Consider the following 14,289-nt stretch of genomic DNA (forward strand, 5'->3'; position numbering starts at 1 on the left):
CCTCCCTTACCTCCTCCTCTCCTCCCTACCTCCTCTGCTCCCTTCCTCCTCCTCTCCTCCCCTACCTCCTCCTCACCTCCCCTAACTCCTCCTCTCTTGTCTGTAATGTACAGATATATAAATCTACATTAAATAAATCTGAACATTTCAAATAAGATGTGAAACATGTTTTTCTTAAATATTCAGAACAGAGTCTGGTTAGATCACTCTGATCTCTTTAGAAGATAAACACTAAACCTGATAAACCTGATAAACCTGATAAAACAGAATAAATAAACTGAATTTAAACATGATTCATCCTCTCTGTGAAGGACGAAGTGTTAATAGTATATATAAATATATAGATATCTATATGTATGTATATTTGCAGGTTAAATCTCGTCAAGGTAAACAGAGCGAGCCGGTCCTCCCCCAGCAGCTCCTCTCGGAGCCTCCTGACCTTGCCCTTCTTCAGTCCATCTCTTGACATATTCCTCTTTTTTTCTCTATTTCTCTGCGTTGGTTTCTAGGGGCTTAATTACGGGGGGCCGGCGCCGTGGTCGAGGAGGTGCGAGGCGAACAGGGATCAGCGTGACCCTGGAGGAGAAGCCATCAGACAGCGGCCTTAACAATGATAAATCACCCCGAGCACGGCTACAGATATACCACCGCCGCCCCGCTGATCTCTATAAAATATGGATGGACCGCGGCGCCGTGCAGCAGCAGCAGCGGAGCGGCGGAGCAGCATCGCGCCGGATCTCCAGATTAGCGGGTATCAGGCGGAGGGTTCTTCTAATGATGCGGGACACGCTGTGGGTTAATTCCATTCACATAACGGATTGAAATTCAGCTCATGAACTGCATATTGCTCATTATTCTCAATGAGAGCAGGAAATCTCCTCATTCATGAAGTGGGCTGGAATTAATAATCCCTGAACGGACGGACGCCCCCCCCACGAGTCAGGATGGGGGTCAATGATCAGAGCTAAAGGTGCAAACCGCAACACGCCAAACACGTTTAATCTCCACCTCATGGTGCACCAATCACCAGAGAGGAGAGGAGAGGAGGAAGGAAAGGAGGTTCTATCTCTAGATCACCTTCCTCTTCTGGTTTTACAGCTTTGTGTTTAAAGGTTCCTCTTCTGGTTCTACAGCTTTGTGTTTAAAGGTTCCTCTTCTGGTTCTACAGTTTTGTGTTTAAAGGTTCCTCTTCTGGTTCTACAGCTTTGTGTTTAAAGGTTCCTCTTCTGGTTCTACAGCTTTGTGTTTAACGGTTCCTCTTCTGGTTCTACAGCTTTGTGTTTAAAGGTTCCTCTTCTGGTTCTACAGCTTTGTGGTTAAAGGTTCCTCTTCTGGTTCTACAGCTTTGTGTTTAAGAGGTTCCTCTTCTGGTTCTACAGCTTTGTGTTTAACGGTTCCTCTTCTGGTTCTACAGCTTTGTGTTTAAAGGTTCCTCTTCTGGTTCTACAGCTTTGTGTTTAAAAGGTTCCTCTTCTGGTTCTACAGCTTTGTGTTTAAAGGTTCCTCTTCTGGTTCTACAGTTTTGAGTTTAAAGGTTCCTCTTCTGGTTCTATAGCGTTGTGTTTAAAGGTTCCTCTTCTGGTTCTACAGTTTTGTGTTTAAAGGTTCCTCTTCTGGTTCTACAGCTTTGAGTTTAAAGGTTCCTCTTCTGGTTCTACAGCGTTGTGTTTAAAGGTTCCTCTTCTGGTTCTACAGCGTTGTGTTTAAAGGTTCCTCTTCTGGTTCTACAGTTTTGTGTTTAAAGGTTCCTCTTCTGGTTCTACAGCTTTGAGTTTAAAGGTTCCTCTTCTGGTTCTACAGCGTTGTGTTTAAAGGTTCCTCTTCTGGTTCTACAGCGTTGTGTTTAAAGGTTCCTCTTCTGGTTCTACAGCTTTGAGTTTAAAGGTTCCTCTTCTGGTTCTACAGCGTTGTGTTTAAAGGTTCCTCTTCTGGTTCTACAGCTTTGAGTTTAAAGGTTCCTCTTCTGGTTCTACAGCGTTGTGTTTAAAGGTTCCTCTTCTGGTTCTACAGTTTTGTGTTTAAAGGTTCCTCTTCTGGTTCTACAGTTTTGTGTTTAAAGGTTCCTCTTCTGGTTCTACAGCGTTGTGTTTAAAGGTTCCTCTTCTGGTTCTACAGCGTTGTGTTTAAAGGTTCCTCTTCTGGTTCTACAGCTTTGAGTTTAAAGGTTCCTCTTCTGGTTCTACAGCTTTGTGTTTAAAGGTTCCTCTTCTGGTTCTACAGCTTTGAGTTTAAAGGTTCCTCTTCTGGTTCTACAGCGTTGTGTTTAAAGGTTCCTCTTCTGGTTCTACAGTTTTGTGTTTAAAGGTTCCTCTTCTGGTTCTACAGCGTTGTGTTTAAAGGTTCCTCTTCTGGTTCTACAGCTTTGAGTTTAAAGGTTCCTCTTCTGGTTCTACAGCGTTGTGTTTAAAGGTTCCTCTTCTGGTTCTACAGCGTTGAGTTTAAAGGTTCCTCTTCTGGTTCTACAGCTTTGTGTTTAAAGGTTCCTCTTCTGGTTCTACAGCTTTGTGGTTAAAGGTTCCTCTTCTGGTTCTACAGCGTTGTGTTTAAAGGTTCCTCTTCTGGTTCTACAGCGTTGAGTTTAAAGGTTCCTCTTCTGGTTCTACAGCGTTGTGTTTAAAGGTTCCTCTTCTGGTTCTACAGCGTTGAGTTTAAAGGTTCCTCTTCTGGTTCTACAGCGTTGTGTTTAAAGGTTCCTCTTCTGGTTCTACAGCGTTGTGTTTAAAGGTTCCTCTTCTGGTTCTACAGCTTTGAGTTTAAAGGTTCCTCTTCTGGTTCTACAGCTTTGTGTTTAAAGGTTCCTCTTCTGGTTCTACAGCTTTGAGTTTAAAGGTTCCTCTTCTGGTTCTACAGCGTTGTGTTTAAAGGTTCCTCTTCTGGTTCTACAGTTTTGTGTTTAAAGGTTCCTCTTCTGGTTCTACAGCGTTGTGTTTAAAGGTTCCTCTTCTGGTTCTACAGCTTTGAGTTTAAAGGTTCCTCTTCTGGTTCTACAGCGTTGTGTTTAAAGGTTCCTCTTCTGGTTCTACAGCGTTGAGTTTAAAGGTTCCTCTTCTGGTTCTACAGCGTTGTGTTTAAAGGTTCCTCTTCTGGTTCTACAGCTTTGTGGTTAAAGGTTCCTCTTCTGGTTCTACAGCGTTGTGTTTAAAGGTTCCTCTTCTGGTTCTACAGCGTTGAGTTTAAAGGTTCCTCTTCTGGTTCTACAGCTTTGTGTTTAAAGGTTCCTCTTCTGGTTCTACAGCGTTGAGTTTAAAGGTTCCTCTTCTGGTTCTACAGCGTTGTGTTTAAAGGTTCCTCTTCTGGTTCTACAGCTTTGTGTTTAAAGGTTCCTCTTCTGGTTCTACAGCGTTGTGTTTAAAGGTTCCTCTTCTGGTTCTACAGCGTTGAGTTTAAAGGTTCCTCTTCTGGTTCTACAGCTTTGTGTTTAAAGGTTCCTCTTCTGGTTCTACAGCTTTGAGTTTAAAGGTTCCTCTTCTGGTTCTACAGCTTTGTGTTTAAAGGTTGGTTTGTTTTCCACCACAGAACGTCCCTCATTTTATAAACATCTACAGAGTCCGACAGAGAGAAGTAAAGATTCCATCTTTATATTCACTGAACAGAACCTCTTTAGATTATTTAGAGACCCTTATCTTAGATAGTTAAGGGGCTTTATCTTCCAGGTATTTAAGGGAACATGTTTTATATTCTCTTTACAGCAGAGAGAAGTCAAGACGCCAAACAGTCTGAACAGAACCGCTTTATGAACCTTAGAATTCCACTCTTTGTGCTAAGCTAGGCTAACATTTCCCCCTGCTTCCAGCCTTTGTGCTAAGCTATGCTAACAGTTTCCCTTTGCTTCCAGCCTTTGTGCTAAGCTATGCTAACAGTTTCCCTTTGCTTCCAGTCTTTGTGCTAAGCTAGGCTAACCCTATCTTTGAGGTGATTCCAGAGCAGTCTCCCATCTCTCAGATAAAATCAGCTGTGTGGTTTTTCTCCTGGTTTCCATATTCACCGTTTACGTTTAGGTGAACAATCACTCTGCGCTGTACCCATAATGCACCACCTGATGCCCCTACAACGAATCAATCTGCTCGGTGTCGCGCCGCCTGTCCAAACAACAGAAACCCTCGCCGTCCAAACATCTCTCTCCATCCCTCCTCCTGTCCTCCGCCGAGCGGCGGCAGGTGAAAACAAAAGAGAAGTGACAAGCTGAGTTAACCCGTCGCTCGCTCGGTCACATGATCCCCGTCGCCTCGCCGGCTGAGAGCGAGAGCCGGCAGCTCGCTGTGATTTTCTCTCTTGTTGGAGAGGAGAAAGCTGAGGTCTTATTGAGTTTTCTTGTGAATAAATAAATATCTAAGCGGCGGCGAGGAGGGCGGAGGGCGTTTGACGTTCCACTCTGGCTGTAAATCAGGCCATCAAAGAGGCCAGACCGCGTGTGCTCACTATTAGTATCCATTTACAAATAAACTGCTTTTTTGGTGACTGGATCTCCGATGTCAGATTTTGATAAATGGTTTCAATTTGGCAGCTGCTTTCGAGTGTCAGAGCCCATCTGACGCTCGCCGCCCGCCGCCGCCGCTCGCTGCCTCAAAGAATCTGCCTCAGTTAGCCTCGCAGCCGGCAGCCGCCAAAATAATCTCTTCATACTAACCAGGGCAGGTGTGTGTGTGTGTGTGTGTGTGTGTGTGTGTGTGTGTGTGCATACTAATGTGTGTCTGTGGGTGAAACCGGGCAGATTTCACTCCTCATGTTTTTATACACAAATCTTAAAGCTGCTTCCTGTTTTCACTCCGTTAACTACAAATCACACACACTTTCCTTCACTGCTCCCACAGACGCTCCACGTTTAATAGATTTATAAATGTGCTTTTCTTTCCTTCCTTCTTTCCTTTCCTTCCTTCCTTCCTTCCTTCAGATTAAACGCATGTTTCCACCTTAAGTCAGTCTGCAGCTTCATTAAAACATTATTTTTTATCATCAAATCAACGTCAGTAGCGCTGAGGGTTACGGAGAAAATCAAACATCACAACGTTTCTGACCAAATACCTCGATATCGATATTACGACAATATTGTAGGGTTGACTATTGCTGCTTTTACAAAATATTTACACACATTTCTGATAAATAATCATCAGTAATAATGAAAAATAATAAAACAGCTATGCTAACAGTTTCCCCCTGCTTCCAGTCTTTGTGCTAAGCTATGCTAACAGTTTAAATAATGAATGAATAGATAATTGTAACTGTAATATAGCCTTTAAAACCAGGGAAAGACAACATGATGCCACGTTACGAGATCCAAACTCTAGGATGATATCTAGTCTCATGTCATGATATCGATATATTGCCCAGCCCTAAAGGTTCGGTATAAAAAGTGTCCGAAAAAATGTCCAATAAACCCAAAGTGATGTCAACAAACAGTCCAAACCCCCCCCCAAAAAATGAGTTTACTGTGATATAAAATAAAGAAAAAGAGAAATCCTCTCAATCAAGAAGCTGAAACTGGAAAATGATATATTAAAATGTCAACTGAAGATGAAAATAGTTATCTAATAAGTATATACAAGTCTTTAAAGTCTGTGGTAGGACTAAGTGAAGCTTCATCAGTGTTACATTAAGAGGGGCCTTGGAACGCGTCCCTGTTTTATCGTACCGGTTCGATCACGAGTTGCTGATCAAATGTTATTTTCAAAACGTCTCTAAAGACAAACATTGACCCAGGAAGTCAAAGACCGACGGACCAATCAGCTCTCATCAGCATCCCGACCCTTCACCTCCACCAGGTCGTATTCTAACCATCACAGCTTCCCTCTCTGCGTCTCAGCCAGCGTCTCGCCGCCGTCCAACCCTTCCCTCCTCGCCAGCCGAGGGGGGGGGAGATCAGAACGCAGCGAGAGCAGCAGCGAGCGGCAGGATCTGCTCCCATAAACAGCTGTTTCCTGTTTGAAGGATCAGGACCAATCTGCCCCGCTGGCAGCGAGCGGAGCCGGCGCTGCCAAGAGCGTGCCGAGCAGAACCGACAAATCCAATCAGGCAACTCGGTCCTGCGCCGCATTAAACGGTACGGGAGACCTTAAAGCGGCGCGGTGCAGGTGGTCTACGGCGTCCACGGAGGGACAAACCGCCACTTCACATTTAAATCAGCCTCTAATGTGGCTGTAAAACTGATTAAACAGCAGCTCGCCCTGACAGGTGCATTCTGGGACGTACCTGCCAGGCTACACGGAGCTCACTTCCTGGGCCGTGAATCTGACCCCCTGACCCACGACCTCTGACCCGAGCACGCGGCGGTGACTTAATGACTCGTCTCCACTGACCTTAGGTAACCTCTCGGGGTCCCCGGGGTGGCGAGGGATGACCTTCTGTAGCCTCTGGAAGCCGTAGTCGATGGTGGGCTCGTTCAAGGCTGCGGGACGGACAGAGAGAGAGAGAGAGAGAGGGGTGATGAGGGCGAGACGAATTCACGCCGACACACACAACAACACACCGATACACACTGACATCACAGTTACACACTGACATCACAGTTACACACTGACATCACAGTTACACACTGACATCACAGTTACACACTGACGACAGAGTTTACTTTAAATCAGTTCATTTCTGATGGAGCTCGTCAAACAGAGCAGCTCCACTGCTGCAGGAGGAGACGAGGAGCTGCTCACCTGACCGAACTCAGTGAACAATAATCAGTCATCACACCTGGAACTAATGTAAGAACATTAATATACACTCACCGGCCACTTTATTAGGCACACCTGTTCAATTGCTTGTTAACACAAATAGCTTATCAGCCAATCACATGGCAGCAACTCAATGCATTTAGGCATCTAGACGTGGTGAAGACGACTTGCTGAAGTTCAAACCGAGCATCAGAATGGGGAAGAAAGGGGATTTAAGTGACTTTGAACGTGGCATGGTTGTTGGTGCCAGACGGGCTGGTCTGAGTATTAAACTGCTGATCTACTGGGATTTTCACGCACAACCATCTCTAGGGTTTACAGAGGATGGTCCCAACAAGAGAACAGATCCAGTGAGCGGAAGTTGTGTGGACGGAAATGCCTTGTTGATGTCAGAGGTCAGAGGTCAGAGGAGAATGGGCAGAGTGGTTGGAGATGATAGAAAGGCAACAGTAACTCAAATAACCACTCGTTACAACCAAGGTATGCAGAATAGCATCTCTGAACACACAACACGTCCAACCTTGAAGCAGATGAAGACCACCCGGTACTAGCAAGGTGTACCTAATAAAGTGGCCGGTGAGTGTATATGTATATATCATTTAAATCATATTCAGAATAGATGCAAAAAAAACAAGAAAAGGATTAAAAATTAACCTTAAAAAGAAATGAAAGACTCGGTTGGTGGTTGGTGGTTACAGCTCTGAAGGAATCCTTGCAGTGACCTCATTCAGAGAAATCTTTTAAAGATGAAGAATTACTGACCACTGAAACTCACATTTACACCTTTAAATGTATTATTAAGCAGCTTTAAAGTTAGAAACCATACTGTATATTAGACGCTGTTAAACGTTGTGTTTTAGTTCTAATTTGATCTAAAAAGAATGAAAACGCGATTAGTAAAAGCCGTTAGAAACATAATCAGTGTTTCTCTCACATAGACTTTACTTATATACTAATATACTTCCGTATATTAACGGCCGCTTTAGTATATTTTTCTTTTCTTTATCCGTCTGAAAGAACGACAACATCCTCGATTAACTAGCGGACTAGTAGTAGTACTTCCCGGTAGTAGTACTTCTAGAGGTCCGTTCCATCCAGACAGTGATTGTTTCAAGTCATTGTTTTACTGCTTCATTTGTCGATACTGATGTTTGGCCGATAAATCGGTGCTTCTCTAATATCTGATCAATTTTGTTTTGTTAGACGTACAGGAAGGATTGAAAACCAGAGAAGAAGAGGAGGAGTCTGGTCTGAATCTTGTAGTTTGATGTCAGATTTGAGTGTCGATGTGTGAACAGTCGACCTCTCAGTGATCTTCATCTTCAGTCTGTAGGTTCTGATTAACAGAGAACACTAACAGAGACTCACTTCACCTCTTCTTCTTCTTCTTCTTCTGCTGTTTATTAAGTGTGAGACCTCACTCTCCATCTGTCCTCCTCGCTCTGCCTTTTCACCGCTAATTCAATCCAACCTTCCCTTTTTTCTTTTCTCTTTCTCCTCCACTCATTCACCTCCGCAAACAATCCGCCTTCCTCCTCCTCCTCCTCCTCCTCCTCCTCCTCCTCCTCCTCCTCCTCCTCCTCCTCCTCCTCCTCCTCCTCCTACTCCTCCTCCTCGCCATACGTTGGAGAAACACCCGGAAATGAGTTGGGGGGAGATACTTCTCCATAATCAAGCCCATTAATCATAAAAGGCTGTCAAATTTGACTTTGGGGACAATTTGTCAGCCGATCTCGGCCACTCGGCTTTGTCACCGTTGGCTCTTGTATCCTGTAAGGATGATTGACACACCAAATGCTGCTGAGTAGAATAGCTAGTTTGTGCTAATATGCATAACCGCGGCTTTCATGAATAAGAATAAGGCAGCTATATACGGCGGCGCTGAGGGGTCTCCTTCAAAGGGCCCCGCCGCCGTTTGTCGCCGCCGCTCCAAATAGATGTTATTACCATTATAACAATATTTGTTTTCTTTCCCCGGGAACGGGCGAGCGCGAGCTGCTAAATCAAATTTGTCGGAGCGCGTTTCAGGCGGCGGAGGAGAAAAAAGGGGCTTTCAGGCTGCGACTGGGGTGGGGATGATATGTGAAGGGTGACAGAGCGCTGAGGGACGCGGCCCCTCGCCGCGGGGGCTGCTGCCATGTTGGGTTTTTCTTGCCTCCCGACAGGAAGCGGAGAGTGAATCTATTACCTCCGACCCGCCGCCGATGAAAGAGCCGTTTCATTGTCGCGTCCCAAAGAGACTTTTTGGGGAGGATGAATGGAGATAATGCGCCGGGACGACACGAGCGGCAATCAGCGGCGAGTCCCAGACCGGATCGCCTCTCCACGCCGCAGACGTACATCCCAACTTATAAAACAAGTGAAAGGCACTATGGGAAATGCTGCAATTGAATAAAAAGCCCATTTACACTCAGAGAGAGAGAAGTGTGTTTAACTCTTCGTCTTCAGGAGGAAACGTCTCTGATCTGAGCTGATCTACGATCAGTACCTCATATAACAGTTATCATATGTTTATACTTTATTAACTTTATATTGTCCTTCTGCTTCCAGCTGTCTACACATCTGTCTGTCCCATCGTCTGTTTCTCTACTAAAAGGACGGATGTTGTACAGATTATAAAGACACATCAGGACATGTAGATAGTCTCTAAACTCTGCAGGACTTCAGTTCGAGGCCTCGTCAACACGACGTCCACCTTCAAGTTCATCTAAAGGTTTAAAGTTAGAAACAAACAAAGATGCAGGTTTGATCTCCAGATCCACAGCGACATAAATCTGGGAGGGAAAGTGAAGAGCATCACCAAACCTTCAATAACTACTATATTTAACGTCTGATGTAAATGTTTCTAGTCTCTACGCAGCTACAGGACGGTTCAGATGGTGATCGTGGTTAATAAACTACGGTGAGGATTAATACCGGTGGTTATCAGCCTCATAGATGAGGGTCAGTAGGGACCTGCTTCACCTACTAGTAGGTTTTATCATCTATTCACATGGTAGATTACTGAAAGAAGGAATAAAAGAAGACGAGAGCGACCTCTAGCGACCCTAACCTAACCCTAACAAAGCTGTGTTGTTTGTGTTTAAATCGGAACGTTTCATTCAGTTCGACGTGTTTCAGTTTCACTTTCACAGCGTAGTAGTAGAAGTAGACTCATAGCGATCGATGACGAACATTTACTGAGCTGATAACAGTGGAATCGGGTGGTTTAATTAATATTAATTTAAAAATGTTGTTGCTGAAAATCTCAGAAAAAGAACAAACGATCGGTACCACATCTCAAACCCAAGACGCCATGTTTTATCATATCTGCACAAAGACATCAGATGGAGATATTCTACATGTTGAGCTTCATTAACCCAAACATTCAACCTTCAGACGCTCTGCTGTTAATGTGTTCCTGATTTGTTCCTGCTGGGAGTCGAACCGACAACCTTCTGAATAAAAAGAGAGGAGGAGGGGTGGGGTTGTATCTGTACATCTCTTCATCATCATCATCATCATGATGGGAGGAAGATCACAGATGGAGACAGAAACAAAGAGCGAGGCTGTTAATGAACCTCTGGACAGACGCCCCCCCCCCTCTCCATTACTTCCTCTTATTAAAATCTCGCCGCTCTTTGACCCCAGCGCCCGATTGGCTGCCTGCAGGGCCCCGTCCTCCCTCCCAGCCAATCGATACCGGCTGCCTCCCTGCAAAGAGCTCAGTAATTGGAGAGCGGCGGCTGGCGGTGCGAACCCTGACCCCCCCCTCTCCCACCCCTCCACCCCCCCCCACCCCACGCATTACACCGCCCATATGAAGACAGATTGCCTGATTTAGTGTAAACATATGCTGCAATTCCAGGCATCAGTGCCACTTTCTCCATCGTAATTTGTATTGATTTTTCTCTCTCTCTGTGTTCGCTGAGCGGCCGTCGTTCCTCCTGCTGTCTGAAGGTTTTTATAAATCAGAGGAGGAGGAGAGGGAGATAATTCAGAGGTGAGAGGAGAGGAGAGGAGAGGAAGGGGGGATTCTTTATATATTTAATCAACTATTTATCGCTCTCTCTCTCTCTCTCTCTCTCCTCACTGTGAGAGTGATCCAACGGTTGGTTGGCGTCCCGCTGATCGGAGCGCTCTGTTATTAGGCGACTAAGTGACTGAGGAGAGGAGAAGAAAAGGAGGAGGCGGGTTACGTGTTAAACTCATTTCTTGACGGCAGATTTGCAGCATCAGAGGAGACGAGCAGACGCAGCGAGCGGCGGGTCAGAGCTGTGAATATTTACACATTTATGAGCTCCTGAAAACCAAAACGTGTGAACGGAGGAAACATCTGCAGGCTGATTAACGGCCGACGAGCTGCTGCTTGATTAATAATCCTCAAATAATCACAACGGACGCCTTTAAAAGGAGCTTTAAAACCACATCGTCACAAAGTACACCAGGAGGCAATATAAAATAATACCAGGAGAAGACATATAAAACTGAACAGACAGCTGAGGATGTACTACAGAAGGATGCAGTAGTACTCAGAGTAGGAGGTGTAGTTGGAGTATTATTATTATTATAGTAGTACTAGGAGCAGGGTCTTATAAATAAACACCAGATGATCAGCTTCTCTCTGTTTTATATCTCTTTGAGTTTAAAAAAAGAAGTCGCAGCTGGATTTTTTATTTATCTGGATTTTGTTTCTGTATTTTATTTATGTAGTTTACTGTTCAACTATATTTTGTAGGACTGTCAATACATTCAAATATTTAATCGCAAATTAATGTCACATTTTTTATCTGTTCTAAATGAACCTTAAAGGGAGATTAGTCAAGTCATTTAATCCTCTTATCAACATGGGAGTGGACAAATATGCTGCTTTATGCAACTGTATGTATATATTTATAATTGTAAATCAATTAACACAAAACAATGACAGATATTGATCCAGAAACCCTCACAGGTACTGCATTTAGCATAAAACAATATGCTCACATCATCAAATGGACATGGCACTTTTTCCTCGCCTTAATTTAGCGGAGCGTTATTTAACCTCCTTCACGACCAGCTAGTCTGACATGATTGGTACCGACGGATTCATCTGGTTTTATAGTTTACTATGATACCAGTATCTTCACTCTAGCTTTAAAACTGAGCCGTAACAACATAAAAATCACATTAATGCGTTAAAGAAATTAGTGGTGTTATATTAAATTTGCTTAACGCATTATTATCGCGCTTACTTTGACTAGAATGAAGTAAATGAATAAACCTGCAGTAAGTTAGAGAGTGTGAGAACAAGAGGATGAATCTGATCCATCTTCCAGTTCAGTGTTGTAGTTTGATGTCAGATTTGAGTGTTGATGTGTGAACAGTCGACCTCTCAGTGATCTTCATCTTCAGTCTGTTGGTTCTGATTAACAGTGAACACTAACAGAGACTCACTTCTTCTCTTCTTCTTCTTCTTCTTAACTAATGAACTAACCTTTCTTAGGTAACGTGTTATTATCGTGTTGACGGCTCTATTTGTTCCACAGAACCATCTGAGAAGCCGTCATTGGACATTGTTTGGAAAAAGGTCGGCACTTTCAAAAGATACCTGGCAGGTGATTGGATGAACCATCTGTCAATCAAACTCTAGCTGAAGCCAGTCAGGAGAAGAGCGAAAACAGATTTTGACTCGGGGTTCCCTCTTCAGTACCGGCCCTGAATTAATACTAAAGCAGTTTCCTCCTTAAAGGGAGTGTTTGTAAGAATCAGATAATGCTTGTTAACAGCTTCACCTGTGTCCGTTAAGTCATCGAAAGTCAGCGTCCTGTTGCTGGCGCTTGTGCTCGCTCTACATAGACATGAAGGAGCATCGCTCAACACAGTGAGGAGACACACGTCCTCAAACCAGTTGACCCAGTCAGCCTGGAGCTCTTCAGGGTCCAGTCTGTTTTCAGCCTTATGGTTCATAAATATGATCAGAACTGTAGAAAAGGAGGCGATAGAGTTGCTTTAACATTTAAATAGAACATGGTGGAGTGTTCTTTGTCTCTTTCCTTCCTCCATAACTCAGTTCTCCTCCAGGTGAGGCTCACCTGTTGTGTATCTCAGTGATGAAGAGGGAGAACCCTCCTCTTCCTCTCTGATAACTCATGTGTTGGTGCTGCAGATGTCGGCTGATACCAGATCAGATCCGGCGGTCCGGAGGGAGGCAGCAGGATTACTGGAACATCTCTGCAGGCTCATTACCCCGCTCACATCAGCTCCCACAATGCATCAGAGGAGCATGTATACATGCACTAAGCCTCTGTTTACATCCTCCTCCTCAAAACTGTTTACATTTATTTAGCGCTCGCTATTTCTCATTCTGCCGGCTCTCGGCGCCGCCGGGCCTCTCCGAGAGGGAAGCTGCTTTTCTACGCCGCTGCTCTGCACATATTTACCAGCCGGAGATGAAATATGCACTTCGGGGGGGTCCCTGCTCACCTTTACCTTTTTTTTGTTTCGCGGTGATGGCCTCGGCGAAGGCGCAGTCATGTCCCCGATGAGCCGCAGATAGACTTTATTCGCTGCCGCCACGCCGCTCTGCGTGGCTTCCTCCTGTATCACACTTATCATTTCAAATAGACTCCATATTCCATATGAAACAGGCGGCTGAGTGGCGACTCCCCCGACGCGCCAACATGTGCTGCAATTTCCCATCTCCCCCGGCTGTATGATTGATGCGGGTCGGAGCGGCGTTTGGCCCCGCTGCCCGCAGATCGCCACTGATGATTCCTCACTTCCTTCAGGAGGGTTTGGGGGGTTGGTGGGGGGGGGGTCTGACAGAACACGCTGAGCCTTAAGTGGACGGCTGATTTGTTTTGCTGCTTGTCAAGTGGCCGACTGGCGTCAGCTGTTGACAAGCAGCCACATCACCCAGGATGCATCTGTTCACCGGCTTATTGATCCGCTGCTTTATTCCTCCGACTACCAATTCATCAATTCATCACTTGGTCACCAGAGAGAGAACGCCGACGCAAACAACAACTACAACAACAACAACAACTACAACTACAACGACAACCAGACGCGGCGCTGCGCTCGCTTTGTTAACCTCAGATTTATCTTTGTCTTCATCACCAACCTGAAAAATAAAGAAACCATCTGCTGATATTCTGTATTTCTCTTCTCGTCAACAAATCTCAACCAACGTCGGTCCGTCCCTTAATACGGTCTGACTTCCTGTCTGACTTCCTGTCTGTGTCTCTCAGCTTCGAGCTCATTGGTTCCTACTGAAGACGTAAATATATAGTTTCATCATTAATTTCCTGCAACAGCCGCTCACTGTAGTCTTTAATCAAACAATCAGGAGGAAAGAGTGAGTTTGTTGGGGACTATTTTCAGCGGCAGGTGTATGTATGGGTGCCATAAATAAAATAATAAGAAAATAAATATGGAAATATAAAGACAAATTATAAAATAATAAAAGAAAATAATGACAGGCATTTTAATTTATTTTCAAATGTATTTGTTCATTTATTTCTGTATATTTTTATTTATGCATTTGTAAAAAGAAAAAAAAAATACATATATTTATTTTTTTGCATATAAATTACTCTATTTTCTATTTAATATAAAGTGTGGAAAAAGTGTAAAATGTTTGCAAGAAGGCCAAAGCCAGTTGATT

At 44.4% G+C, this 14,289-nt stretch overlaps 1 protein-coding gene across 5 annotated transcripts in view; it reads right to left on the reverse strand.

Annotated features, from left to right (window-relative positions):
- The window catches only part of LOC141775823 (transcription factor COE3), a 174,343-nt gene that overhangs the window by 30,189 nt on the left and 129,865 nt on the right, over window positions 1-14,289 (reverse strand). For all 5 annotated transcript variants that reach the window (XM_074649544.1, XM_074649549.1, XM_074649545.1 and 2 more), the window contains exon 11: window positions 6,294-6,382. In XM_074649544.1, the coding sequence (XP_074505645.1) occupies window positions 6,294-6,382 (89 nt within the window). The remainder of the gene's footprint in view (window positions 1-6,293; window positions 6,383-14,289) is intronic.

This window comes from Sebastes fasciatus, chromosome 10 (assembly GCF_043250625.1).
Source record: "Sebastes fasciatus isolate fSebFas1 chromosome 10, fSebFas1.pri, whole genome shotgun sequence".
In the NCBI taxonomy this organism is placed as follows: Eukaryota; Metazoa; Chordata; class Actinopteri; order Perciformes; family Sebastidae; genus Sebastes; species Sebastes fasciatus.